The following is a 27,412-nucleotide window of genomic DNA, read 5'->3' as shown; positions in this document are numbered from 1 at the left end:
TGGATTAGTCCTCGGAAACTCTGGCTAGCTCAACCTCCTTGTGGGTGGAGAAACCTCACCACAACACTCACCAACAACACTTGGACACAAGGGAACTTTGAGCACTTTGGTGACTACTAATTAGGCTTTAACCAAGTCTAATTTCGTCGCCTTGGCCGGCCATACCAAGCTCCTTCTTATAGAGCTTGGAACAAATCAGAACCTTATTTGCCCGTTACCAGTCGACTGGTCCTTGCACCAGTCGACTGATGCCAGCCCAACGGCTCTCTCAACGGCTATCTGCTACAGTGCATCAGTCGACTGATCCATACACCAGTCGACTGCTACAGTACGCTACAGTAACTGCTACAGTGCTCTGCAGTAACTGCTACAGTGCCGCTATAGTAAAACCCTAAAACTAGGATTTTACTCCGAGTACAATCTCTCATGCACTCGTACCCTCATGACTCATTTGACTCTTCTTTGCAGCCTTGACCTCTTGCCTTCAAGCCTACTTCCTTTGGCTCTCGTCCCTCGGATGCATCCAAGCCCGCGGCTTGTCTCCAATGCCATCCTTCGCGTATGCCTCGAAGTCGCTTCCCTCGGCCATTGTCCTTGCTGCCTTGTCCATGGTCCCTCGGATGCTCCATCCTTCACCGAACCCGAAGCTGTCAACCTGAGTCACATGTGTCACCTGCAGTCCTGCACAACTCAAATACACATATCAAATAACAAGGGTAAACCTAACTTAAACCCTTTGCCCAAACACCAAAACACATGGTCCCGCGGACCATTGGGATTGCTCCAACAGAAAGGTTTTCTACCATTTCGGCATGGAGTACCTTTATCTAAAGAGATGTGTCCTAAAACATCAAAGGAGATAGAGGAGATGAAGGCAGTTCCTTATGCTTCGGCTATGGGAAGCCTAATGTATGTGATGCTATGTACGAGACCAGATATCTGTTTCGTCGTGGGCATGATTAGCATATATCAAAGTAACCCAGGATAGGGACATTGGACTGTCGTAAAGCATATATTAAAGTACCTGAAAAGGACTAGAAATTATATGCTGGTTTACAAGGCAGATGATTTGCTCCCTGTGGGTTACACGGATTCGGACTTCCAATCAGATAGGGATAACAGTAAATCAACCTCAGGGTATGTGTTTTGTAAGGTCCCCTAAGCTCTAGTTAAGGAGGTTATTAAATATAGTAACAAATTAAGGTTTCATGGGCGTTAACAGGAGGTTTAAATTATTGAATTTTCCACAAAATATAGGGAATAGTGACAGGGCTCAAAGATGAATTGGTACGATAGGGGTTAAAGGATTGAACTGATAAGATTAAGAGGAAATAAATAAGAATTAATTAACTTAATTTACCTAGGCTAACACCAATTAGGGGGAAACAAATGAGGGATTCATTAACCACATCCACCTAAGTTAAAACCCAAATCAATAACCCTAGGTATAAAAGTCCTTATTTCTCCTGAGCATCACTCCACATCCTTCACGACCCAACCTCTTCCGTCTCCTCACGCGCGATCGACACCTCGACGGATCTGCAACCTCGCGTCAGAATTGAGAGCGGTGCCAGACTTGGTTGTCGACTGCCACCGTGGGGAGCCGATCGGACAGGGAATCGCGAGCACACAGCGGAGAACGTGTTCGTTGGTCCTAGGAGGATCGTACCAGTTCCACTATAAAAAAATTTTGTACAAGTGTCGAACCTTTTCCTAAACAACCTATTGTGTTCTTTAGTAGTTAAATTAGGAATCTCAAACAGACACTACAACAAAAACCCTTATACACATCGGTTTCCCACCGATGTCTATTACATTTTCGACCGATGTCTATGAAGGCGATGTAAAAGGTCTGCCATTTTAGACATCAGGTTATAACCGATGTAGTATCACTTAACGACATCGGGTGTAAAACCGATGTAATATTATATGTTAATAACACCAGTTTTGGCAGCGGTATACAATCGATGTAATATTAGTTAATGACACCGATTTTACAGCGGTGGAAAACCGATGTAATATCAGTATTGTTTAACGACACAAATTCGATTTCCAAAATAGTGAAAAACCAATATTATCACCATATAAATCATAAAATTAAGTTAATATTATTAATTCACTACGAAAATCACAAATAAAAATGCACCGATGTATCTAAACACACCAAGTCAATATCCATATAACCAACACATAAATATTCTTCTTACAACATAAAAAGATAATAGATATTGTGCACATCAAGTCAGTATCCACAAATTACACATAACTATTATTCTTACAACATTAAAAGGTAATAGATAGTACACAAATATTCTTCTTACTGGTGCCAACGTTATCCTTCTTGCTTTGTGCAGAGTTTTAACTAAATCTTCCCCGGTAGTTTTATTTGTTAATAGACAATTCTCTTTATCTATTACTGGATGGGCACCTCTGCTTGTTTGATGTCCTGAGAGTGACAACTGATTGGTGATTCTTTGTAAAGGAGGCCTCCATCTTAAAGGAGCCACTGGAGGCTTTGGGAACTTTGCAACATCCTTCTTGGTTGTCCTCTCACCATTTAATTGATTCTCCAGTTCTCTTACCTGAATAGAATAAAATAGTCAATATGGATATAAAGCAGTTTGTTGCTTACATAAGGGAAATTAAAGATGTTGTAAATTCTACTCAAATAGAGATTGAAAATGAGATAAGTAACCTTTTGCTGATAATTTTTACTTGTTTGCTCAGCTTCTTTGATCTGCACATTTGAAATAATCTGTTATAAGGGTAATATGTGCAAACATGAGTGTCTTGTAATCTCCTATTGTGAATGAAAATTATCAGTGAAGGGTAATACGTCAAATTTTCTTCTGACAATAAAAAAAATGATATAAACTAGCTGTTGTTTTTGAACCTAAACAATAAGATCATCATAGCTAGATGTTTACTATTCTTAAGGTTTTTTCTCACCTAGAGAGCTCTGGAGCAAATGTGTTAGCTTAGAGTTCCTGCAAAATACATCTCTCCTTTAGTACAATGAAAAATTCAAACTAGTTTAGATAGTAAAATAGAAGCATATGACTATGAGCATTAGAAGGAATCTATATGGAATATGTGGGTTCTTGGAGGCAAGAGCAGAGATCACATCTCCCAAAGCTGATAGAGACTTATTGATGAATTAAGATTCCTTCAGCCTCTCTCCTACTTCAATCTTGCCAAGACGCTCACTACCAGCTAAAAATGTCAAGCAAAAATCTAACAATCTTTCTATAAATGAGAATGTAAAGAAGGATCATAATCAAACAAAAAGCATAATTTGAATGGAAAACAGGAAGAAACTCACGAGTAAGAGTGGCTACTCAGCATGCTGACCATGGCCTTCCGCATGGGGAATATATCAATTGCAGAACAAGTTGGATCCTGGCTGACTTGAAATCAAACCTACACCTGTTGACAAGATTTACCATTCATCATTGGGTGAGTTTATCCACTTCCTTGAGAGCTCTGCTCCAATCTTTATCAGAAGCAAGTGGAGAGGTTAAGTTTCCTGGGTGTGAATTATAAACATCTTTAGATCAAGTATACATAAAACGATACAGAGATTTTCAACTTGTTTCCTACATGGAAAAAATGAAATGTTTGAGACATAACTTGAGGGTTTCATTCAGTTTATGTAACAAGAAAACCTAACTATAACTCAGTGCTTATATAAGATTTTCAGTATTTTAACGGGAAGACATGACATAGATTTTACATTTTATCAAAAAATCTCTAGCCCATTTTGTATCAGGTGAACGATCAAACCACTGAACAGGCACAGTTGGATTGTCTCTTAGCCAATCTATGCAATAACAAATTCAGACCTCACTGAAATAATAAGACAAAAGAATCAAATTGAAAGACATGGTTCACGCAGTACAGAATGTGTGCACAACATAGTTGTTGACAACATTTGAGCATGAAGACTCAGAAATGTAACCTACAAAACCTAGTTTTATGACGCCTTGTAGACCACAATCCTTGCTGACTAGTAATGTGATTAGAAGGCCCTAAACGCTAATAATCAGCTAATTCCTCTGGGTATCAACTATGTGGCAAACAGAAAGCCTGAAAGTTTACATGGAAAGCTATAAAGTAGTCCTGATAGCTTGTTTATACGGCAGCATCCTGTGTACATCCAGCTGGGTTGTAGCCATTATCTTGGCGATGAATTTCAGTCCATGTGGGCAGCATTGGATAGCCAACCAAACTGGAGCATTGGTTGCTAGTGATTCATTAACATTAACATGGAATCGGTATGGAGAGTTATCAATCTGGTCACCCATGAGACACTCATCCCAATTCTCTGTACTCCTTTTGATTCCACCTTGTGGATGGCAATATGGAAGGCTGTAATAGCTATATGGGAGCTCACCCAAATGCATTACTAGAGACAATGTAGACAATGAGGATAATTTCTTGGAGAATGAAAAATGCCCCATTTGGAACTGTTTCTTCTATGCTCTTTCTTCTTACAACTCAGGCCTAAGATCCAACACCAACTTCCTTCACAATTCACAAGATGACTGAAGAAGTCAGAGTCAAAAACAAAGCAATGTGTCATTCAACCCTTAGAATCCCTTTTTCTCCCTTCAACAGAGAAATCTTCTAGATAATAAACGCAATAAAAGTTACTTCAGAAACAAATGAAAATCAATGGCCAAACAATCGAATATAGAAAGTTAAATAAAAATTCTAATTTTAAACTTTTTCAACATCATAACCAAGTAATAATTTAATAAACACCAAGACGAAATAAGTAGTAAACCCTAAATGGAAAAAAGCAAGTTGTACCAAGTTCTTCCTTCCGCATGTGAAAACAATAGGTCACAACCTGCAAAGCTAATACAAGATGGATCCGAGGAGAAATTAAACTAAATGCAGCAGAGACATCGTACAGATCTGGAAGTAGAAAAGAGAAATTACCAGACGAAGCAATAAGATCTGAAAGGCAGCTCGATCTGAGGCACCGTTGGACCAACAAGATAATGAAAAAAAAAACTCAAACACAGTAACTTTAAGCAAGAATCTGAAGATAAAAATAGCAGATCCAGAATCGTAGGTCCTTGGATCTCGACGGAAAACACAAGAGAGGTACATTGTGGCGAAGAAATCGCCTAGATCCCGGGTCGAGGAAGGAAGTTTACCTCATCGACAGGAAGATCCGACAACGACTGGATCTCGGGAACTCTCAGATCTGTCTCCGCAGAGAGCGTGGAGAGGAGAAGAGGGAGGTGAGGCTGAGTGAAGAGTGAACTGTTGGAGGGAAGAGTGAAGTGTTTACGCTGGACGGCGCTCTAGGTTTAGGTTTGGAGGGAAGAGTGAAGTGTTGCAAATTTTCGCTAAGTATGGGTGGAAAAATTAAATTATTTTATTTTGGTTCATTAACATCGGGTTTTAAAAACCGCTGTTAAAATCGGTGTCTATTAACGAAAAAAAAGGTGCTCATAGACATCGCCTAAAAAATCGATGTCTATGAGCGAAAATTTGCGCTCATAGACACCGGTTTTTGGAAAAACCGATGTAAAATACTCAAAGATATCAGTTTTTGCTTAAAACTATTGTTGTTCCACCGATGTCTATGAGGATTTTTCTTGTAGTGGGAACTTAACATTATTGATTCCAAATTTAACTTATCTGTTCTTAATGGTTTAGACTTGGATCGCAAGCGGAACTTAACACTATTGATCCAAATCTGTTGGATTGTATACTAAAATCCTAGCTTTTGTAAACATTTATTTTGAAATAAAAGAATCATATTTGGTCAATATCTACATTTATTTGTTAAATGTAATTGTTCAATTAATTTATATAGTAGATAACATAGAGTGTGGTGTCACACTTAGAAGATCATGTTATCGGTTTTTTATAAATTATAAACAGTTGCTCACGACTAAGATGGAAAGGAACAAACCATCGGAATAGTTATAGTGTAATTAAGTATTAGTTTATCTTGATTAATAAATTACACTGGTACACTCTAAGTGTATTAAGTAGAACCATTTAGGTAAGTTCTTTTTGTACTGACTTAATAAAAGAACTAGACCTTAGTTATTATGGAAGTGTGTGCTCTTAATCCTAATATAATAATAAGCACATATATTTAATATTTATTTCTTTGACTTATCAAAGGGTGAGGTTTAGCTCGATAAATCAATATGTCCGATAAGTTGAAAAATAATATTACTTATAGTGTGTGTTGTTGATTATAGAAGGAATCTGTGTCCTAGTTATCTAGGTTGAGAATGTCCCCAAGAGGATCTCATAAGGATTGTCATGTTAAACCCTGCAGGTGGACTTAGTTCGACATGACAATGAAGTTGAGTGGTACTACTCTTGGAGCTAGATATTAATTAAGTGAGTTGTCAGTAATTTACTTAATTAGTGGGCATTCGTAATCTTAAACACAGGGAGACTAACACACTCATGATAAGAAGGAGCCCATAATGTAATTTGGGATTGGTGCGGTAGTGTGATAATAACTCTCTAGTGGAATGAGTTATTATCGATGAACATAAGTTGTGTGTTTGGGGCGAGCACGGGATACTCAAGCTCATCGGAAGGCCAAAATCAATTTCTCCTCTAGGTCCCTGTCGTAGCCTCATTATAGCCTCAAGTCCATCCAAATGTAAGGCTCTTCTTGGTATCCAAGAAGTGGGCTGGTCCAATGCTTGGTGACCAAGCAAGGGCCGGTCACATCCTCTTCTATAGGGGTCGGCCCTTTGCTTGGTGACCAAGCATGAAGGGGCCTGCCACAATATTCAAACAGGGAGGGTTGTTTTTCAATTTTTAAAATTTTTTCTTTGTAGAAAACTATAAATTTTAAAAGAGATATTTTAATTTTAAAAACTTTTCTTATTTGAATTTGGCCACATGTTTTAATAGAGAGTTTTAAAAGTTTTAAAACTTTCCTTTTTTTAACCATCCTCATGGTTTAAGGAAAAAAAGGAAGATAAGTTTTAAAATTAAAATTTTCTATCATCATGTTAAAAATGAAATTTTATAAGAGTAGTTTTAAATTTTAAAACATGGTTTTAATTTTTAGAACTTTCCTTTTTTTAACTCCTACTTTAGGAAAGAGAGCTTGTAAATTTTATAAGAGGATTTCTTCTTGTAAAATTTTAAAAAATTATATTTCCTTTTTCACTTAATGAGGTGGCCGGCCACCTTGCTTGGTGACCAAGCAAGGGGCCGGCCATAATTAAAAATAAAAAGTCATCACAAAAATTAATGTTGGTGATTGATTCAATCAAGAGGAAAGAAAAGAAAAAATAAAAAGGAAAAAGGAAAAACTAGAGGATGATTTTATTTTTTGTAAAAAGTTTTTCCTTATTTGCCTTGGGCAAGTAATATAAAAGAAGGGGTGAGGGGGCTTCATGAGATACAACTCTTATTCTTTTGCTTGGAAACCCTCTTGGTGTGGCCGACCCTCTCCCTTCTCTTTTCCCTTTTTCTCTCTTCTCCTTGGTGGTGGTGGTGGCCGGATTTTAGAAGAAGAGGAAGAAGCTTTTGGGTGGTGTTCATCTTGGAGGATCGTCGCCCACACGACGTTCAAGGCGAGGCGAGGAATACGGCAGAAGATCTCGAGGTCATTAGCTTACAAAGAGAAGGTATAACTAGTAGTTTTCTTCCGCATCATACTAGTTATTTTCTTTGTAAGAATTCTAAATACAAGAGGCAATTAGATCTAGTTTATCGAATTTATTTTTCGAGTTTGTGTTTTCTTCTTTTTCGAATTTGTGATTCGATTGTTCTTTTTGGTTAACCTAGAGTTATTTAAGGAAATTAAATATTAGCTTTCCTTAAAAGGCTTTGTCTAGGCGGTGGTGGTTGCTCCCATATCCAAGAAGGCCATGTGCCTCGCCATGCAGTCCTGGAAGCCAATTTTGGAAATTAATATTTAATGGAATTAATAACATAGGTGGATTTGAATCAATAGTGTTAAGTTTCGCTTGCGATGCAAATCTAAACCATTAGAACAGATAAGTTAAATTTGGAATCAATGATGTTAAGTTCCGTCTGTGATTCCTAATTTAACTTCTAAAGAACACAATAGGTTATTTAAGGAAAGGTTCAACACTTGTACAAAAAATTTTGTACAGTGGAACCGGTACATTTTTCCTAGGACTAACCAACAAAATCAACCTATGTTATAAATTCAATTAAATATTAATTTCCAAAATTGGCTTCCAGGACTGCATGGCGAGGCACATGACCTTCTTGGGTATGGGAGCATCCACCACCGCCTAGACAAAGCCTTTTAAGGAAAGCTAATATTTAATTTCCTTATATAACTCTAGATTTAACCAAAAGGAAGAATCGAATCACAAATTCAAACAATAAAGAAAAACACAAACTCGAATTACAATTCGAAAAACTAGAATCTAATGCCTCTTGGGTTTGGAATTCATACAAAAGAAAAACTAGTATGATGCGGAAAATAATTACTAATTATACCTTCTTTTGTATGCAATGACCTCTTGATCTTCTACCATATTCCTCTTCTTATCCCGGACGTTGTGTGGGCAACGATCTACCGAGATGAGAACCACCCAAAGCCTTCTTCTCCTTGCAAGGTTCGGCCACCACAAGTACTCCAATAATAGATGAGGTTCAGCCACCACAAGTACTCCAAGAATAGATGAGGTTCGGCCACCACCACCAAGCTCCAAAGGGATGCTTCCTTTCTCTCCTTCTTCTCCAAGCTAGAACCCGGCCACCTTCAAGCTCCAAGAGATGATGAGGTTCGACCAATGAATAAGAAAGAAAAAGAAGAGGGAAAAGCAATAGGGCCGACCACCACCAAGGAGGAAAAGAGAGGAAGAAATAGAATAGAGTCGTCTTCCTTGAAGGCACCTCTACCCCCTCTTTTATAATCCTTGGTCTTGGCAAATAAGGAAATTTAAATAAAAAACTTCCTTAATTCCTTTTCCATGAAAAAGAAAATTTATTTAATTAAAAAACAATTTCCTTTTCATTATTAACATGGTCGACCACCTATAAGCTCCAAACAAGGAAAGTTTAATTCACACAAGAATTAACACTTCCTAATTTGTTTCCGAAAATTTATAAAAAATTTCTCTAATAATTTTTCCCTTCATGGTGGGTTATAAAAGGAAATTTTATAAATTAAAATCTTTCTTTTAAACATGTGGATGATTTCCAAAAAGGAAAGTTTTCTCTAAAATTAAAATCTCCTTTCAATCTACAAATAATGAAAGATATCAAATCTTTTCTTAATATTTTGTAGAAACTTATAAAAGGAAATATTTAATTTTAAAACTCTCTTTTAAAATCATGAACATGGTTACAAAAAAGGAAAGTTTTATCAAAATTAAAATCTTCCTATCAATCTACAAATAAGGAAAGATATCAAATCTTTTCTTAATCCTTTGTAGAAAGCTATAAAAGGAAAGATTTAAATTTTAAACTCTCTTTTAAAACCATCAACATGGTTACAAAAAAGGAAAGTTTTATCAAAATTAAAAGCTTCCTATCAATCTACAAATAAGGAAAGATATCAAATCTTTTCTTAATCCTTTGTAGAAAGCTATAGAAGGAAAGATTTAAATTTTAAACTCTCTTTTAAAACTATGGAATCCACATAAGAAAAATTTTTAAAAATAAAATCCTTTTAATTAATTATGGCCGGCCACACCAAGCTTGGACTCAAGCTAGGGCCGGCCACCTCACACCTTGGTTTGGTCAGCCCTAGCTTGGGCTCCAAGCTAGGCTTGGCCGACCACATTAAGGTGGGTAAGAAGGTGAGTATAAATCTCTATATATAAGAGGCTACGATAGGGACCGAGAGGAGGAATTGGTTTTGGTCTCCTGATGAAATTAAGCTTCCCGTGTTCGCCCCGAACACTCAACTTAATTTCATCAATAATAATTCATACCACTAAAGAATTATTATTGAACTACCGCACCAATCCCAAATTTTATTTTGGGCTCCTTCTTATTATGAGTGTTAGTCTCTCTGTGTTTAAGATGTCGAATGTCCACTAATTAAATGAGTTACTGACAACTCACTTAATTAATATCTTTATCCAAGAGTAGTATCACTCAACCTCATCGTCATGTTAGACTAAGTCCACCTGCATGGTTTAACATGACAATCCTTATGAGCTCCTCTTGGGGCCATTCTCAACCTAGATTACTAGGACATAGTTTCCTTCTATAGTCAACAACACACACTATAAGTAATATCATTTCCCAACTTATCGGGCTTATTGATTTATCGAGCTAAATCTCACCCATTGATAAGTCAAAGAAATAAATACTAAATATATGTGCTTGTTATTATATTAGGATTAAGAGCACACAGTTTCATAATAACTAAGGTCTTGTTCTTTTATTAAATCAGTATAAAAAGAACTTATCTTAAATGGTCGTACTCAATACACTTAGAGTGTACTTAGTGTAATTTGTTAGTCAAGATAAACTAATACCTAATTACACTACGACTATTCCAATGATTTGTTCATTTCCATCTTAGTCGTGAGCTACTGTTTATAATTTACAAAGAACCGATAACACGATCTTCTATGTGTGACATCACACACCATGTTATCTATAATGTAAACTAATTGAACAACTACAGTTAGCAATAAATGTAGATAATTTGACCAATGTGATTCTTAAATGTTTAAACAAAAAGTTAGACTTTTAGTATACACTCTAACAGAATGCTGGGGAAAACATGGGCATGCAACGGAAGACGCGGGGATTTTGGGGAGGACGAGGAAACACAAGAGAAGGCAAGTGTATCTAGCTATGATTACTTGAGATCTGTGAGGTATAGAGGGGTGGAAAAAAGAACCCTGAGAAGGGGAGGTGTTTGGTATGGATTTCGGTTGGTTTAACGTCGTAGTTGTCTCTGATTGGTTTTCCTTTGTAGCTGTTTTGAGTGTTTCTTTGGTAGAGGTATATGATTGTTTTTCTTGTAGAGATTTTTTCCCTGAATTGGCTTTCCCTTGTAGATGTTTCGATTTGGCTTCCCTCTGTAGAGATGTGCCTTTTTTCTGGAGGTTTCGGCCAAAGATTTTGCTTGGCTTGCATATGCTTCGAACTTTTGGCAGTGATTTAAGTTTTGATGGAGTTTGAATTTCTTCAGTAGCTCTCTTGGTGGCTTTGACTGGTGTCTGATGAGTTGGGATCGATATTGGGATCATGATTTTTGTGATGAACGAGGTATTGTGAGCTACAGATTACCTGTTTGTTTAAATGTTAGACAGAGATGCTTGTTGTGATTTAAGCTCAGTATGAAGTTCGGGATTCAGTTGAGGATTTTTGTGGGGATTTCTCTTTGGAATCTTTGTGCAGTTTCTCTCGATATAATTTCTCTGCTTTATGTTATCATTTCCGGGTTTGATTGGAAGGATTCGCGAAGATTTTGTTGTACTCGGAGTTGATTTGCTTGGTGAGTATGGTGTTGGTTCATTCCTTTATGTTGTGGTAGAAAAATCTTAGATGACTCTTTTGGTGGATGATTACTCCTTGTTGTGTATGGGTATTTCGTAGTCTTGCTAGACAGATTTCTTGGGGATTTACTGCTATTGGGACTCTTTTGGGTGGGTACGGGTAGGTAAAGAATCAATAGAATGAATTGCTAATTTTGTAGCTTGCACTTGGTGATAGAATCTGAGTTGGTTTTTGGTAAATTGATAACTGCCATGGGAATTGATTTTCTTTCCCTTTAAACACTTAGTCTTGTATTACAAGTTTAGTTGCTTACTATCAGTTTCTAGTTGCTTATCAATATTTGTACCTGCTCATAAACCTTTAAATGTTACCTTTAGTTGAATATGAATGAATATGGTAAATGGACATGTTTACAGAATTTGATGAATTGGGTTATTGTATGATGTGTTATGAGTTGATTAAGTTTTTATATGGCTAGATGGTTGAATATGTGCATATGTGGTAGCAGTACGGGATGGGTGACCCGGGATGAGCTCCGGGGAGGGCCCATCTAAACATGACTGATATTGTAAATTATGACTAATACTGTAAATTATGACTGATACTGTAATTTATTGTTATCTTCGGCTGAATGACTGCATGTTCTCCTAGGAGGTACCTCTAGGGTCATGGGACCGTTTGACTGGCTCTAATAGTGATTACCGGATATGTGTCATATTCACCTTTATTAGCTATGTAGGAACTTTTATTTATCGCATATTCCTTTGACATACTACCTTTCCATTATGTTAATGTCACCTAGTTCCTGTTGAACCCCGTGGTTCCATTATGTTAATGTCACCTAGTACCTTTTCATTATGTTTATTTATCGCATCTCTAAGCTTGAAGGCGCCTTCAATGCCTATTGGAGGCGCCTCGGATCCGACAGAAGTGAACGTTGGCTTTTTGGATAAAGTTTTATCCACTCTCTCGATGGAGGCGCCTTGGACCCTTATTGGAGGCGCCTCGGACATCCAAGATAGGATTCCCAGAGGCTATATAAAGGCCTCTGGAACTACGAATTAGACATCAACTATTCCATCAACTCTGTAATCAATTCCTAGCAATAGTTCTGAGCTGTAAGAGTGTAAAAGGCTTCTCCGCCTTCAAAGAAGGAGATTTTTCTACTGCGCGCTTTTCATCGCCCTGGATTAACAACCTTCTTGGTTGTAACCAGGTTAACTCCCGAGTCTCTAGATTTATTGTTTTAGTTCTTTTATTATTATTGCTATTGCTCTTATTTCGAGTTGAAAAATCCGAGGAGGGTAGTTTTAATTTGTGCAGGCAATTCACCCCCCTCTTGTCGGCCTCCGCTGCACCAACAAGTGGTATCAGAGCAGACCGCCTCAGAAGGACTAACTGTAGACTGAAGCACAATGATCAAGACGATGGCCGGAGCGAATATTCATCCCCCGTAGTTCGATAGAGACTTCGCGACGTGGAAACGCCGGATGGAGGTATTTTTCAAAACAGAATTTGACATTTGCTTAATTATGAAATATGGCTATGCAGTTCCAAAAGATAAAGAAGAAAACACGTGGAGCAAGAAGGAGTATGTCGACTTCGTCGCCAACGGAAAGGTTGAGTTTCACCTGCTCAGCGTGCTGCCACCACAAGAGGTAAGTCGAATCGGAAGCTACGACTCCGCGAATGACCTCTGGGAAAATTCCTGGAGCTTCATGAAAGTACCTCAGAAGCAAAGCTAGCAAGGCGCGACATCCTCCGGACTCAACTTACGAACCTCCGGATGAACCAAGGCGAGAAGGTAGCGCAACTCTAAGCAAGGATCAAAGAGCTGATCACGCAACTAACCAATCTTGGAGAAGAAGTAACGAACCGGGACTCGATCTGGTACGCGCTCAACGCCTTCCCCAGAACTCCAGAATGGGCGTCCTTAGTAGATGCATATTACATCTCTAAGGACTTCGAGGTAATTACTTTAGAAAATCTGTTTTCTATATTTGAACTTCACGAATCTCAAGTTGTAGAGCCCAATGGAGTAGAGAAGACTAGTCAGAACATTACCTTAAAGGAAAAAACAAACGCTTCTGACTCTGACGCATCGATTAACGAAAACAAAGATGCATTAATGGTAAGATGTTTTAATAAGTTTTTCAAATCTAACAAATTTAGATCACAGTCGAGTAAACATCATCAAAAGACAAGGACAGTCTGTTGCTACAATTGCAACGAAGAAGGGAACATCAAGGATGACTGCCCAAAGTTAAAGAAAAAGGAGAAAGAGAAGGTAAAGACAAAGTACAAGAAACCAAAATCCTCCAAGCACAAGAACCTGAAGGCCACTTAGTCAGATTCGTCATCCTCCGAGTCAAACCTCGAAGAATTCTTGAGATTAGCGCTAATGGCAAGCCATTAGCTGGAAGAAGAGTCAACCTCATAAATGAGCATAGATGAAGGGGGAGGAACATCAGAAGAGGAAAGCTGCAGTGAAGGGGGAGCATCTCCAAGTCAGGTAAGTAAGGTACGTGCTCTAACTCCTACTCAGTCGTTTAAATTTATCAAATCTCTTTCTAAAGATTTGTTTAAATTAGAAAAAGAAAATACTGAATTGAAAATGAAATTAGCAAAAACATGTCCACTTGAGATGTACGATAATCTAAAATCAAAAAATTAAAAATTAAAAATTAAAAATTGAAGTTGAAAAATTAAAAAATAATGCAAGTTTAAATAAATTTCCAAAATCAAAAATTAGAATTTATGGAAAATTGAATTGGTACATTAGAAATCATCAGGGTCAACTTAGAAGAGTGCCCAAGAACTATCTACCCCCTAAATTCTTGAATAATTCTGTAGGAAGGAACCTCTATTGGGTTCCGAAATCTGTGCTAAATTAATTTATTTAATTGAGGCTTTCAAGAGAGAAAATTAAACAAAGAATTTCTTTATGAATCTTTGTCTAAGGAAGTGGTTATTGCTCCAATAACCAAGAAGGCTTAGTGCATCGCCACGACTTGGAAGCTGAAATATTGAAATAAAATGTTTAATTAACATTCTAAAAAAGCATTAAACTAGAATAAAATAATACTTTGAAAGTTTTTTTTTACATTTTTGAAAAATCCTAAAAATTCAGTTTACTTAGAATTTTTTTTAAATTTTGACTTAGAAATTATTTTGAAAAATTCCATTCTGTTTAGAAAATTTTGGAAAATTCATCTTACTCAAAATTCTTCTAAGTTAAAAATCTGCTAAATATTTTTAATATCAAATTCTTACCCCGTTTTACTGTGATCAAAGGGAGAGAGATTAGTACAAGTCTAGGGGGAGATAATCTTTTTTCTTCAAATTTTTTTTTCTCTTAAACTTTCATTTAGTTGCAATTTTACATATTGCAAATTTATACTTAAAATGTTAGTTTAGTAATTCTCTTTAAAATGACTATTTGTTTATTTTTTCCCCCCAAACTTGAACTTGGGTTGATGCACATCAAAAAGGGGGAGATTATTGAATCCCATGATTGTTTTAATGTGATCAACCAAGTTGGTTAGGTCCTGCTTTGTGTTTGACCCCTGTGTCTGAGTGTGCAGGAGCTTAGGAGCGCATGAAGTCGAGCGGAAGACGCAGCTAGCGAGAAGGATGGCACGGGAAGGGAGTCGACGGGCTCGGTGCGTCCGAAGGATGAGAGAGCTGCGGAAGAGTACACCGGTGGGTGAGAAGAACGTGCGCGACGTTCGAGGGACGTTAAGCCAGGAGGAAGATTGCTCGAGGAGAAGGCCGGAAATTGGGTTCGGGTGAGCCCTATTTCGGTTGGCCGTAATCACCCAAAAGAACGGGACTTTGGAAGACGAAGCAAAGAAGCAAGCAAGCTGGAAAAAGCTGCCAGCCAGCTTGGAGGTGCCTCCATCAGGCTTGGAGGCGCCTCCAGCTTGAAGGCGCCTTCAATGCCTGTTGGAGGCGCCTCGGACCTGGCAGAAGTGAACGTTGGCTTTTTAGATAGTTTTATCCACTCTCTCGATGGAGGCGCCTTGGACCCCTATTGGAGGCGCCTCGGACATCCGAGATAGGATTTCCAGAGGCTATATAAAGGCCTCTGGAACTACGAATTAGACATCAACTATTCCATCAACTCTGTAATCAATTCCTAGCAATAGTTCTGAGCTGTAAGAGTGTAAAAGGCTTCTCCGCCTTCAGAGAAGGAGATTTTTCTACTACGCACTTTTCATCGCCCTGGATTAACAACCTTCTTAGTTGTAACCAGGTTAACTCCCGAGTCTCTAGATTTATTGTTTTAGTTCTTTTATTATTATTGCTATTGCTCTTATTTCGAGTTGAAAAATCTGAGGAGGGTAGTTTTAATTTGTGCAGGCAATTCACCCCCCTCTTGTCGGCCTCTGCTGCACCAACAGTTCCTACCTCTACTACTTAATGGACATCATGTTTGATCACATGAGATTATACTTGCTAGGTTGTAGACTCATGATGCCTACGTTACAGGTGAGGATGTGTCTCTGGACACGGCGGAGGGCCTACGAATGGTGTAGGCGTGGAGGCGGGATGGACGCATTGCGTTGTCCAGACATTATGAGTGCCGAGAAGGGTGTTGCTTTGGTGGAGTTGTGGGTTCATGGTTGGGTTCTTATTGTTAAACTCTTATGTGAGATGACGTTTTTTTTATGTCCAAAATTTTTTTTTAAAAAAAATAATGAAATGTTTAAGTTGGTATCATTTTACTAGTATATGTTTAGCTTGTGTTTAATGAGTTGATGTTTTTGTTTTTTAAAAAAAAACTGAGGGTTGGTCATTTAATTTAAATTGTAGATAACATGGTATGTGGTGCCATACAGAATATCATGTTATCAGCTCCTTATAAATTAAAAATAGTAGCTCATGACGGAGATGGATAGGGATAAACCATTGTACGGTTGTAGTGTAATTTGGTATTAGTCTGTCTTGACTATAAAATTACACTAGTACACTATGTGTGTATTGAGCAGGACCATTTGAGGTTGTTCGATTTATACTGACTGCATAAAAGAACAGAACCAGTGTTATTATAGATGTGCGTTCTCTTAATCCTGATATATAACAAGTATATACACTTAGTATTTATTTCTTTGACTTATCAATGGGTGAGATTTATTCGTTAAATCAATAGGCCCAATGAGTTGGGAGATAGTGATGTTTATACGGTGTGTTGTTGATTATAAAATGAAACTGTGTCCTATTTATTTAAATTGATGATGCCCCCTTGAAGAGCTCATAAGGTTTATCATGTAAACCCTGCAGGTGGACTTAGTCCGACATGATAATAAAGTTGAGTGGTACTACTCTTGGAGTCAGATGTTGATTAAGTGAGTTGTCAGTAACTCATTTAATTAACAGACATATGATATCTTAATACAGGGAGATTAATGCACTCATGATAAGAAGGAGCCCATATTGTAATATGGGATTGGTGCAGTAGTTCAATTATAACTATTTAGTGGTATGAGTTATTATTGATGAACTTGAGTTGGGTGTTCGGGTCGAACACAGGATGCTCAAGTCCATCAGGAGGTCAAAACCAATTCCTTCTCTCGGTCCCTATCGTAGCCTCTACATAGCCTCGCATTCACTCGTTTGATTTTGTTTCCTACCCAAGAAAGAGGTCTGCCAAGCCTTGCTTGGTGCCCAAGCAAGGGGTCGGCCAAACCAAAAGAAAAGACAAGGAAAAGAAAAGAAAAGGAAAAAAAAGGGAGTTGTATAAGGGAGATTTTTTCTTAACAAAATTAGAGATTTTTCTAAAAAGAATTATGTTAATTCTTTCTTAGAAATTTTGTAAAAAGAATTATATTAATTCTTTCCTAAGAAATTTTTCTAAAAAGAATTATGTTAATTCTTTTCTAGAGATTTTTTCTAAACAAAAATTCTGTTAATATTTCTCCTCTTTTATCTGGTACCAAAGGTTATACAAAGGGAGGAGGCCATGTCACCATAACCTAATCTCTCTTGAGTTGTTTTCCCTTGCTTGTGGCTGACACCTCATCTCTTCTCTTCTCTCTTTTCTTTTCCCCTAGAGTCGCGCCCACCTCCTCTCTTCCTCCTAGGGCCAGTGCTCCACCTTCTCATCTCTTCCTCCCTTTCCTCCCTCTAGGGCTGGCACATATCTCCTTTGGTGGCCGAAGCTTGGAGGAGAAGAAGAAGAAGAGAAGAACCACCCTAGGTGGTAAGTGATTTAGAGGAGAAGAAGAAGGAGGAGGCGCCTCTTCTTTGCATATTTTGGTGGTAGGCGACTTGGAAACAAAAGAAGGTTCAGGTGGGTTGTCTTGGTAGATCGTCGCTCACACGACGTCCAAGAAGAGGAGAGGAATACAGCAGAAGATCAAGAGGTCTTTGTCTACGAAGAAAGGTACAACTAGTTATTTATTCTATAGCGCAACTAGTTATGTTTTCTTTGTATGGATCCTGAACACCTACACAAGAGGCAAGCGATCTTGTGCTTTGATCAAGGTGCGTTTTGGTCAATCAAGGACTTGCTTGATTGATCAAACACACATCTGATTGAGCATGTAGGTTGCTAGGAAAAGCTCTGTGCCTGTATAAATTTTTGTACAGGGGTTTTACACAGAACGGAATTCAGAGCGCCAACAATTGAAACGGGTGATAAAATCCATCAATGAATTTTTATTTGAGACATATCTTTTGAAAAATGCATGTGAGCCTTCAGATCTCCGACTACTTGACATTCTAGCACAAAATACATAGCTAAAATAAGCTGACACCCACTTATGTCATAATTCATACATCAAAGACAACCAATTATTTTTCTCCAAGTTAACATACTTGATAACCTCTTTCCATGAATTCTCAAATTCATCAGGCACTGTAGAATTTCTAATTACATTATTTATACATTGATGGTAGTCATGAAAAGTCAAAGGATGTAATTTTTCTGGAAATTTATTCAGTATATGCCACAAACAATATCAATACACTATCTGAGAGAAAACTTGGGCAATGACTTTTGTCATAGCAGGATCTTGATCAGTGATGATCAGGCATGCCTTCTATAAACTTGTTAAGCAGTGAAACAAAAAATTCAATTTTCTCATCATTTATAAAGCCACAATCAAAAATAATTGTCTGACGATGATGATTAACTCCTACAAATGGTGCAAAAATCAATCAAAATTTATTGGTGTTATATGTTGTATCAAATATAACTACATCACTAAATACACTGTATGTTGTTCTTGATACATGATCAACCCAAAAATACCTACTAAATCTATTATCTGAATTAGTCTTGTATTCAAAGAAAAAAAGCTGAATTTTTCTTTCTTAGATGTAAATAGCTCGATTAGCGTTTTGATATCGATACCCTTTTGTTCATCCCTTAGCTCTTTCTCAAAGTTTCTAATATCTCTTTCTATGTAATGTACTTGCTCGGGTCCACCATACTCTATCTCTAATAATCATATTTGTTGACAAGTTGACACATTGGCTTCTAAAAACCGTTAAGTCATTGATTTTTTTTACTTTTGAAATATTACGATGTGAGCGTAACAAATGCACCTTTGAAGGAGTCGAGAGTGGATGATTATGACCTTCTATGAAATTAGTGACAACCCATGCATGCATGTCTAGTTTGTTTCTCAACAAGTGAAATCTTTGACTTTCAACCAATTCTAACTTCGCCACATGCTCTTTCCCTTGTTCGTTGATCACCTTTTGCTTGTTTATTCCATTGATCATCCGTATGCCCTTCATTAAAGCATACAAATATTTTCCACACGACTTCATTTGTCATCTTATTTTTCTTATTACTATTTATCCTGGTACTAAATCTAGATTCACGTGCATATTGGTTATAGAATGAAAATGCCTCATTTATTTATGAGAACTCTATCCCATATTTTGGGTTTCGATCATCTACAACTTGAGGAATATATAAGTGATCTTCACCGTAATTTTCATCCATAGCTAGGGAATTTCATATTCAAATGAAATAAGACTCTATATATCATCATCATAATGCTAGAAAAAACAATCGAAATCAAATATACATAAAAAAAGAATGTTGTCTGTAATCTAATACAATATTCTCATGTGAAACAGACCAGAAGAATGCATCCTCTAAAGGCTCATGGAAATAGAAATGCGAATGGCCATAACCAACATAATTTTTATAGAATTCTTTAAGCCCTGAACATTTAAATTGTGAAGCTCACGCACAAGATCCAATAGTTGTTAATTTCAGATTTTCTAGCAGTGTTAATTTCAAAAATGGATACATTTAGCCTAAAAAAAACAAGAGAAAAACTATAAACAATGGGAAGTAGAAGAGGGACCTAGCAAAGATAAGGAGCCTCACATAGAGGGGCTGCGGTGAGAGGTCGGTAGCGAGAACACCGAAGGGGCGAGGACTACGTTGCGATGGCGAAATACGGTTGCCCTAGCTTCTCTTTAGAGGGTTGACGAGAGAGACGGTGAGGGGTGAGGATCTAGAAGCTTCGCGGTCGAGCGAGGAACATCAAAGGGGTAAGGATAGCGTCGCGGCAGCGAATTAGGGTTGCCCTAGCTTCTCTTCGAAGGGTTGACGAGAGAGACGGTGAGGGGTGTGAGGATTTGGAAGCTTCGCGGCCACCTGAGAAACACCGAAGGGGCAAGGATAGCATCGTAACGACGAAATAGGGTTGCTCTAGCTTTTCTTCAGAAGTTTGATGAGAGAGATGGTGAGGGGCACAAGGATCTGGAAGCTTCGTAGTCGCAAGAGGATCTGAAAGCGAGAAACACCGGAGGGGCAAGGAAGGTGCCGTGATGACGAAATATAGTTGCCCTAGATTCTCTTCAGAGGTTTGACAAGAGAGATCGACTTTAGCTGCGAAGAGGAAAGTGACATGTGAAAAACATATATATGACAATATTTTTCTCTAGTCAATAATCTACACACAATTCCTACAAAACTAACAATATATAAATGATACAATTTGGTAAGTCAGGTAGGGTACGATTTATTATTGCTCATGTTGTGCTTGACACACGATGAAAATGTACGGACAAGTCTGAATTGTATCTGATCGATGAATCTTTTGACACGGCACCACTATCTTATTATATCCATCTAAATTTAAATTAAATCATCTTAATAAAGCTGGGTTAGAATGAGACTACAGGATCATTAATATTTGAGTAGGCTAGTAGAAACTTATTTACTCCCTCTCCCTAATTCTATGTGGTCGTTCTCGGCTCCCGAAGCTATGGTAGATATTAAGTTGTTAGATATCTATCGTTCCACAGCTATATTATATTTATAGATATATATTTTTTTTAAATGAAACTTGCAAAATACTTATTAATTTATCTTGTCGGTATATGAAAAATTTCTATATTATATAACTCATCTATCTATCTATTATTATTATTATTATTATTATTATTATTATTATTATTATTATTATTATTACTACGTGGTCGTTCTTTATCCATCAGTGATCCGATTCAAATTGCCTTCTCATGATAAACAAATGGAAGCTGTTAACTTTTTCTCGAGAAAGACCTATTTCAAAATCAAATCGCTGAGAAGTAAATCCTCAGCTCAGACAACAAACAATGGCAATGATTAGCTACGAAAGAGAAGCGCAATGCCGTAGAGGAGACAAAGGTCCAGTCCAGTCATGTTACGGGCGTATCTATGGGAACCTGTTATCGGCGGCTGCGATCCTAGTCCTTACGCTCTCGAACTTTGCGGCTGGGCAGGGGATAGTGATGCCGCCGGCGTGGTGGAACCCGAACTCCTCCTCCGCCTCCCGCAGCAGCTCCGCGAACAGAGGGTGGTTGAAGTAGATTACGGGAACCGTGTACCTTCGCGGCGGCCCGCCCTCCTTCTCGCACCGGACGTACACCGCCAGGTGCCCCTTTGGAGACGGCCGCCCGCTCTCCGTCTCCTCCTCCAGCCGCGGGGCCCGGCCGAAGCGGCGGGCGATGAGGCGGCCCCAGTCGCAGAGCTTCGCCCTCACCGAGAGGCGGCTTGCTGGCGAGAGGGAGTTTGCGGCGGCGCGGTCTAGGCGGAGGTAGTGCCTGCGACGGCGGCGGAAGAGCCGCCGCCACACTCCGCTGAGGCGCCGCCCCAGCCTGAATCCGCGGCGTCTCTTCATACGAATAGAAGAAGATGAGAAGAAAGATTGGGCAGAGGAAAGAGTTAAATAGAAACATAATGGAGTACTGGGGCTGAAAAGAGCAGGCGACGCTGGAATTCCATATCTCTGATACTTAATCCTTCTATCTCCTGCCGCCTGATCACTTTTGGCGACCAAGATGAAGACTTAACAATTCAACAGCCTTCGAGCACTGCTGCTCTGCTCCTTTCATTTTAAAACAGATTCAGTAAATTCAAGCTAAGATTAAAAATGACTTCCGTTTTCGGTGGAGAACAAGGAACCCACTGGCAACAGATAGTAACTCTCTCATCACATCCCAATAGCCAAATCACCCTACTTTTCATTCTAAACAAACAAAAAAACATATCATGTTTAAAAAAAAAACCATTGGCAGAATTGATCAAACAGGGCGTCTCCTTTATCTGAACGTCGTCTCGAATAAGACAGGTGCGTCGCTTGACTGGCTAATTAATCTTTATCCAACTCCAACTCCAACTCCAACTCTGATTAAGAAGATCTAAAGGATTTGTTTGGTGACTCCACTTAGTTAAAGTTTCAGGAATTTAAGGATAGTTTTATACAGTTGATGGACCGTGCACAGCCGTACAAGACAAAGTGGGGATTGGAACAAAAGAAAAGTGCATATTTGAGACTGTTTATGGATGGATATTGGTCAGAAGTCGTCACCACCCATCAAGTTGAGATTAGTTGGTAGTGGACTAGTGGTGAGCATTAAGATAGGTACTTGGAAAAGTTTTCGATGGCTGATCATGAGCTGAAGCAGCGTTACCTTGCCAGTGACGAGGAGGCGCCTTAGAGTTTGGTCACCATGCCTTTTCGTGTAACATAATCAATTTGCATGGCGAAGTCAGATATGGGCATATAGTGGAGGTCGCTGTTATCTTTAATTGTTGTCTAATCCAAGCGCAATATATTATCTAGGAAAGCAGCTGTCACCCTGACAAAGCATGAGGCTTTTTTTTTTAAAAAAAATAATTTAAGCGTATAGGCATCATTTGATTAATTTTAGAGATAGATGTGTTCGCCCTGGTTTATTTACCTGAAAGTTCATGTTTGAGGTGGGTTGGAAGGGTGCATAGCAATGAAATGGACTTTGACAATAAAGTGTTGGTGAACAATTCAAAGAGGGGTTAGCGAGTTTATTACTAGTTGTTCTTTCTCTATTGTCAAGTGAATTCGATTACAAGAACAACAGAAAATTGATATCACATGAGCAAGTTGCTCGACCTAAGCGTATTCATTTTCAGCACTTCATTTTTGCTTCCAAGTGGAATTGTGCTTTTGGGCATGTAAAGCACCAAAACGTTAGTTAGGACTTGATTAGAAACCTTTGGAATTATCAGCTTTTAGACTTTCCTCATGTTTTAACAAATGTTTGTACTGTCTAAACATATGCTGCCATTTATGTTGACGCTGATGAAGTCTGAGATGTTTAAGAAATTTATTTTTGCTAAAGTTTACAGGAGATTCCAATTCAATCTAAAATGCTAAGATATTTAAAAGAAAAGTTCATCTATAGTTTAACAGAGGTATTTATTTGGCTACGTCGAGATTCAAATTTCAGACTTTAAGTTGATAGTATCTCATGTGTTAATCATTAGATCGTCCCGAAAAAATTAATTAGGTGCCTCAAAATTTATCATCAGATCTATAGGATGTGATGAGTGACATGAGCATATGTAGGATGTGACGAGTGACATGAGCAAGTAGTGTCATACAAAAGCAAGAATTGGATCTATTTTTTAAAAATATTTTAAAAAAGTAAAAACAATAAAAAAAAACTAAGAAACATATATAAAGACTAAACATGAATTATTTAAAAATATATTTTTTTTAATTTGATCGTTCTATTTTTAAATTCTGCCCATGACGAATCAGTCATGACCAGTCTCAAACCTAGATAAAGGAGGAGGGTTACGTTAGGTTGTCTGACAGCATTAAAATTATGACAAATATTCAATAAATAGATCTATCAAACTACTATGCTAATGCTAGATTGTTACTCGGAAGGAACGCGTTATAGGGTCCGACTATAACGCTTTGGTAAGGACCACTACACCTACAGAACTTGGGTATAATGCTAAATATGTAAGGGCTCGCATTGCAGGCTCCGACTGTAACATATCGGCAAGGACTGCTACATCTCTAGGAGAACTTAGGTGTAGTATTAAATAGACAAGAGTTCTCACACCATAGATTAGATAAGAACAAATATGATAAGAAAACTAATAATCTAATATTTGAAACATAAAACATAGAACATAGGAACTCTTACTAGTAAATCAATAAAGATAGTAAATACGATGATTAAGAGAATAATTAATAATTTTTGTGTACCAGAGACAACATGGATAGGTGAGAAAGTAAAGATGATAGATAACTCATGTTTTAAATTATGATACACAGGAAAGAGTTAATCAAGAAATTGAGTGGGTAGTGTTAGAGATAGTTCGTTAAAAGATAAAATTGTAATAGTTAGAAAATGGGATAAAATTATAGCCCTTAAGATAACAATGGCGAAAGAAACTATGAACATAGTTAGTGTATATGCGCCACAAGTAGGATTAGATAAAGTTACCAAATCAAGATTTTGAGACGACTTAGATGAAATATTATAAAATATTCCACTAAATGAAATGATTTTGATAGGTGGTGATCTAAATAAGCATGTTAGAGTGAAAAATGAGGATACATGGGGGTTATGAGTTTGGAATGAAAAACGACGAAGGAATAACTATATTAGACTAGCGATTGTGAACACACGTTGCCTGTGTAATATAATACATGAATACACGTAAATTTTATAAATAAATATTTAATGTCAAGTAAATAAATATTCAATGATAATATGACTTATTCTCTAGTGTCACCTATATTAAAATGATAAGAACAAACACTACACTTAATCTTAACCAAAAGGCTGCCTATAAATTAGGTAAGGGTGCAGCAAATCCTTGCAATAGTGCAATACAAGGGTGACGCTAAAAAATTCTAACAGCAAGCTATTGTAACGAACTCTCCTTTATAAAAAAATTATTTAATATTATACTTAATCTCAGCTAAAAAACTGAGAAAAATATGCTTTCTAATATCATCAGCCCAAGGTATTTATAGAAGATTCTTCGCTTATAGTATTGTTAATCCTAAGATGTGAGACTAAAGAGAAGAGAAAATTACTTATGAAAAAAAATTTCAATAATATACTGCAATTGAGTTTGAAACTTTAGATTCATAATTGATTAATGAAAAAAATTCCTAATAATACACCGGAACTGAATCTTGAACTCTAGACTCCTAATTGATTAATGAGCAAATTTTCTAATAATATACCGCAACTAAGTTTTGAACTCTAGATCTCTGATTGATGTGTCTGTGGAAATTACTAATAAACTTTAAAATTATTTTCGGTGTGAAAAAATGATATAGTGTAATTTCATTTTATGCTTCACCAAATTAATTGAGAGTTAGTTAATAAAGAGTCTAGATTTACGATAGCATATAACCTTATATTATCTAATATATTTTTTAAGAAAATAGAAGAATACTTAATCACATTAAAAAATGGGAATAATAAATCGTAAATTGATTTTCTTATAATTAAGAAGAAAGATAGAAAGATTTGTAAAGATTGCAAGGTCATCCCTAGAGAAAGCTTAACTACCCAACATAAGTTTGTAGTGTTAGATATACGCCTTAAGCATAGTGTCAATGGAAAGAAAATATATACGACTCCTAGAATTAAGTAGTGGAAGTTAAAGGATGGGAAGCAAAATATATTTAAGGAGAATGTACGAGTACAAGTATTAGAAAAAATATACGGTGACTCTAATATGATATGTGATAAGTTGATATCAACGAATAAAATAATAGCTAAGAGTATACTCGATAAGTCAAAGGGACATGCACCACTAAATAAGGAATCTTGGAGGTGAATAAGAAGTTGAAGTGACTTATCCCAAGTGGTTAGCATGGAGACATGTGTTGCCTGGGTTCTGGGTTCAAGTTCCCTTAGCAACAAATAAATCCTCCTTTGAAGGGGTCTGTTGACTAAGGTGTTGTCATAGAAATGGGACCTCTTATCAACACAGTGGTACCATTTCTCTAAAATATCCCTTAGGTGGTTTTCTGATAAGGGGTTGTTTCGGTGGTCGGACCAGTCACTATAAAAGTTTACCAGGATAGTTTTAGTCCTCGGGACTATGGTGCCATGCAGAATATCCAGGTTATTACCTATGCACCCACGGTTCGAACTCCAACTATGGCGTATTTGCAAAAAATTTTCCTCTAAATGGGGGGGGGGGGGGGGGCGCAATCAAAGGATGTTGGACTTCTGGGCTGGTTGTCATGTATGATTTCTGATTTACCCTGATGGCAGGTGGGAAACTTTCATGGGACCGGGCTAGTCCCCTCAGGGATAGTCAATGAGACTAACTAGAATTATCATTTTTTTGTGGTGGAATAAGAAATACAAGAGAAAATGATGAAAAATGAATAGCTTATAAGGAATTATATATTTGTAAGAACGAATTTTTTTTAAAAAATATACAATAGCCAAGAAAGAAGCTAAGAAAGTAATGAATAAAGTAAACCATAAAACTTTTGAACAATTATATAAAAAATTGCATACAAAAGTAGGGGAAATGAATATTTATAGAATAGTTAAAGTGAGAGAAATGAACACAAGAGATATTATTCAAATAAAATGTATTAAAGATGAATGTAATAGGGTACTAGTAAACAATGGAGAAATAAAAACGTAGTGAAAGAGGTATTTTCATAAGCTTTTTAATAAAGGTTTAGGTGATCAACTTAATTTAGGTAATTTAAGTAGGTCAAATGAGTATAAAAATTTAATTTTTTATCGTAAAATTCAAATTTCAGAAGTAGAATAAACTTTAAATGGGTTGCACAATTGATGCAGGCTTAACCTGTGTTAAAGCCCAATATGAGTCTCTAAACTTCAAACGGGGTATAACTTTTGAGCCGGGACTTGGAATTAGGCTCTATAAGTCGTCACACATGCAAAATTCGAAAACCTATGTTTATTAACGATGAAACTATAACCATCAAATTTTCATCCCCAAATTCCATCGTTTAAATCCTTTTCAGGGTCTTTTTACCATTTTTTTTATTATTTTTATATTCTTTTAGGTATTTAGGGTAATTTTTATATTTTTTTATATATTTTAGAGAGGATTTGTCTTGATCCATGTCTTGATTTGAGTTAACATCATTAAGTTAATTATTTTTCTTTTAGGGTAAAAATCTATTTCTTTTGTTTACAAGATTAGAATTAAGATCTGTTAATTGTAATTTCTTTCCTTATTTGAATCTTAGGTTGTGGTCTATATAAGAGTCATATTTAGATGTTGAAGAATCATCCCTCTAGTTTTAATAAAAAGTTTCCTTTGGGAAGTTCCTCTTCTTATCTTCTCCTCAATTTTCCTCTTCTCATTAGCCCATAGGATAGTCACTATCCTGTCTGACATTAGTTGGTATTATACCCTAATAAGGTCATTAAAAGATCCAATGGTAGGTCGTCGTGGTCATAGTCATGGTCGCAACAACTGGCAGGCTTTAGCGTAGGTAGCTAAGCACCATGGTCATAGTGTACAGGATATAATGATGATTAAGAATTTACGGAGGCAAGTTACAGATTTAACCAAGGGTATAGCATCGCGAGATCTCGAAGATCGTGAGATTTCATATCGTGGATCTGAGTCTTCCTTCGAGAACCCATATCACTAGCGGGACTCACCTCAGGAACACCATGGATGAGAGGAGCATGCTGGAGACTTCAAATTTCAAGATTT

General features: G+C 37.2%; 1 protein-coding gene and 1 pseudogene across 2 annotated transcripts; both read right to left on the bottom strand.

Annotated features, from left to right (window-relative positions):
* Positions 1–20,976: 20,976 nt before the first annotated feature.
* On the bottom strand, positions 20,977–22,100 carry LOC121968306 (auxin-responsive protein SAUR21-like). Of its 2 annotated transcripts, XM_042518737.1 has the most exons (2): positions 21,644–22,100; positions 20,977–21,569 (listed from the first exon to the last, which is right to left on the bottom strand). In XM_042518737.1, exons 1-2 carry the CDS (start codon positions 21,677–21,679, stop codon positions 21,111–21,113), a joined length of 495 nt encoding a protein of 164 aa, XP_042374671.1. In that variant the 5' UTR covers positions 21,680–22,100; the 3' UTR covers positions 20,977–21,110. The 2 variants fall into 2 exon arrangements, with proteins under 2 accessions (XP_042374671.1, XP_042374672.1); XM_042518738.1 differs by having other exon boundaries at positions 20,977–22,100.
* Positions 22,101–24,535: 2,435 nt separating this feature from the next.
* Positions 24,536–24,679, bottom strand: LOC121968703 (annotated as a pseudogene).
* Positions 24,680–27,412: the final 2,733 nt, after the last annotated feature.

This window comes from Zingiber officinale, chromosome 3B, assembly GCF_018446385.1.
Source record: "Zingiber officinale cultivar Zhangliang chromosome 3B, Zo_v1.1, whole genome shotgun sequence".
Lineage (NCBI taxonomy): Eukaryota > Viridiplantae > Streptophyta > Magnoliopsida > Zingiberales > Zingiberaceae > Zingiber > Zingiber officinale.
Note: the sequence above shows the minus strand (reverse complement) of the source record. Positions and strands in the feature narration are given on the sequence as shown.

Excerpts from the sequence above, each read along its gene's own strand:
- LOC121968306 (XM_042518737.1), bottom strand. The coding sequence starts at position 21,679 with ATGGAATTCCAGCGTCGCCTGCTCTTTTCAGCCCCA. Across the intron at positions 21,570-21,643 it reads GCCTGCTCTTTTCAGCCCCA|AGACGCCGCGGATTCAGGCT; the intron begins GTACTCCATTAT and ends ATTCGTATGAAG.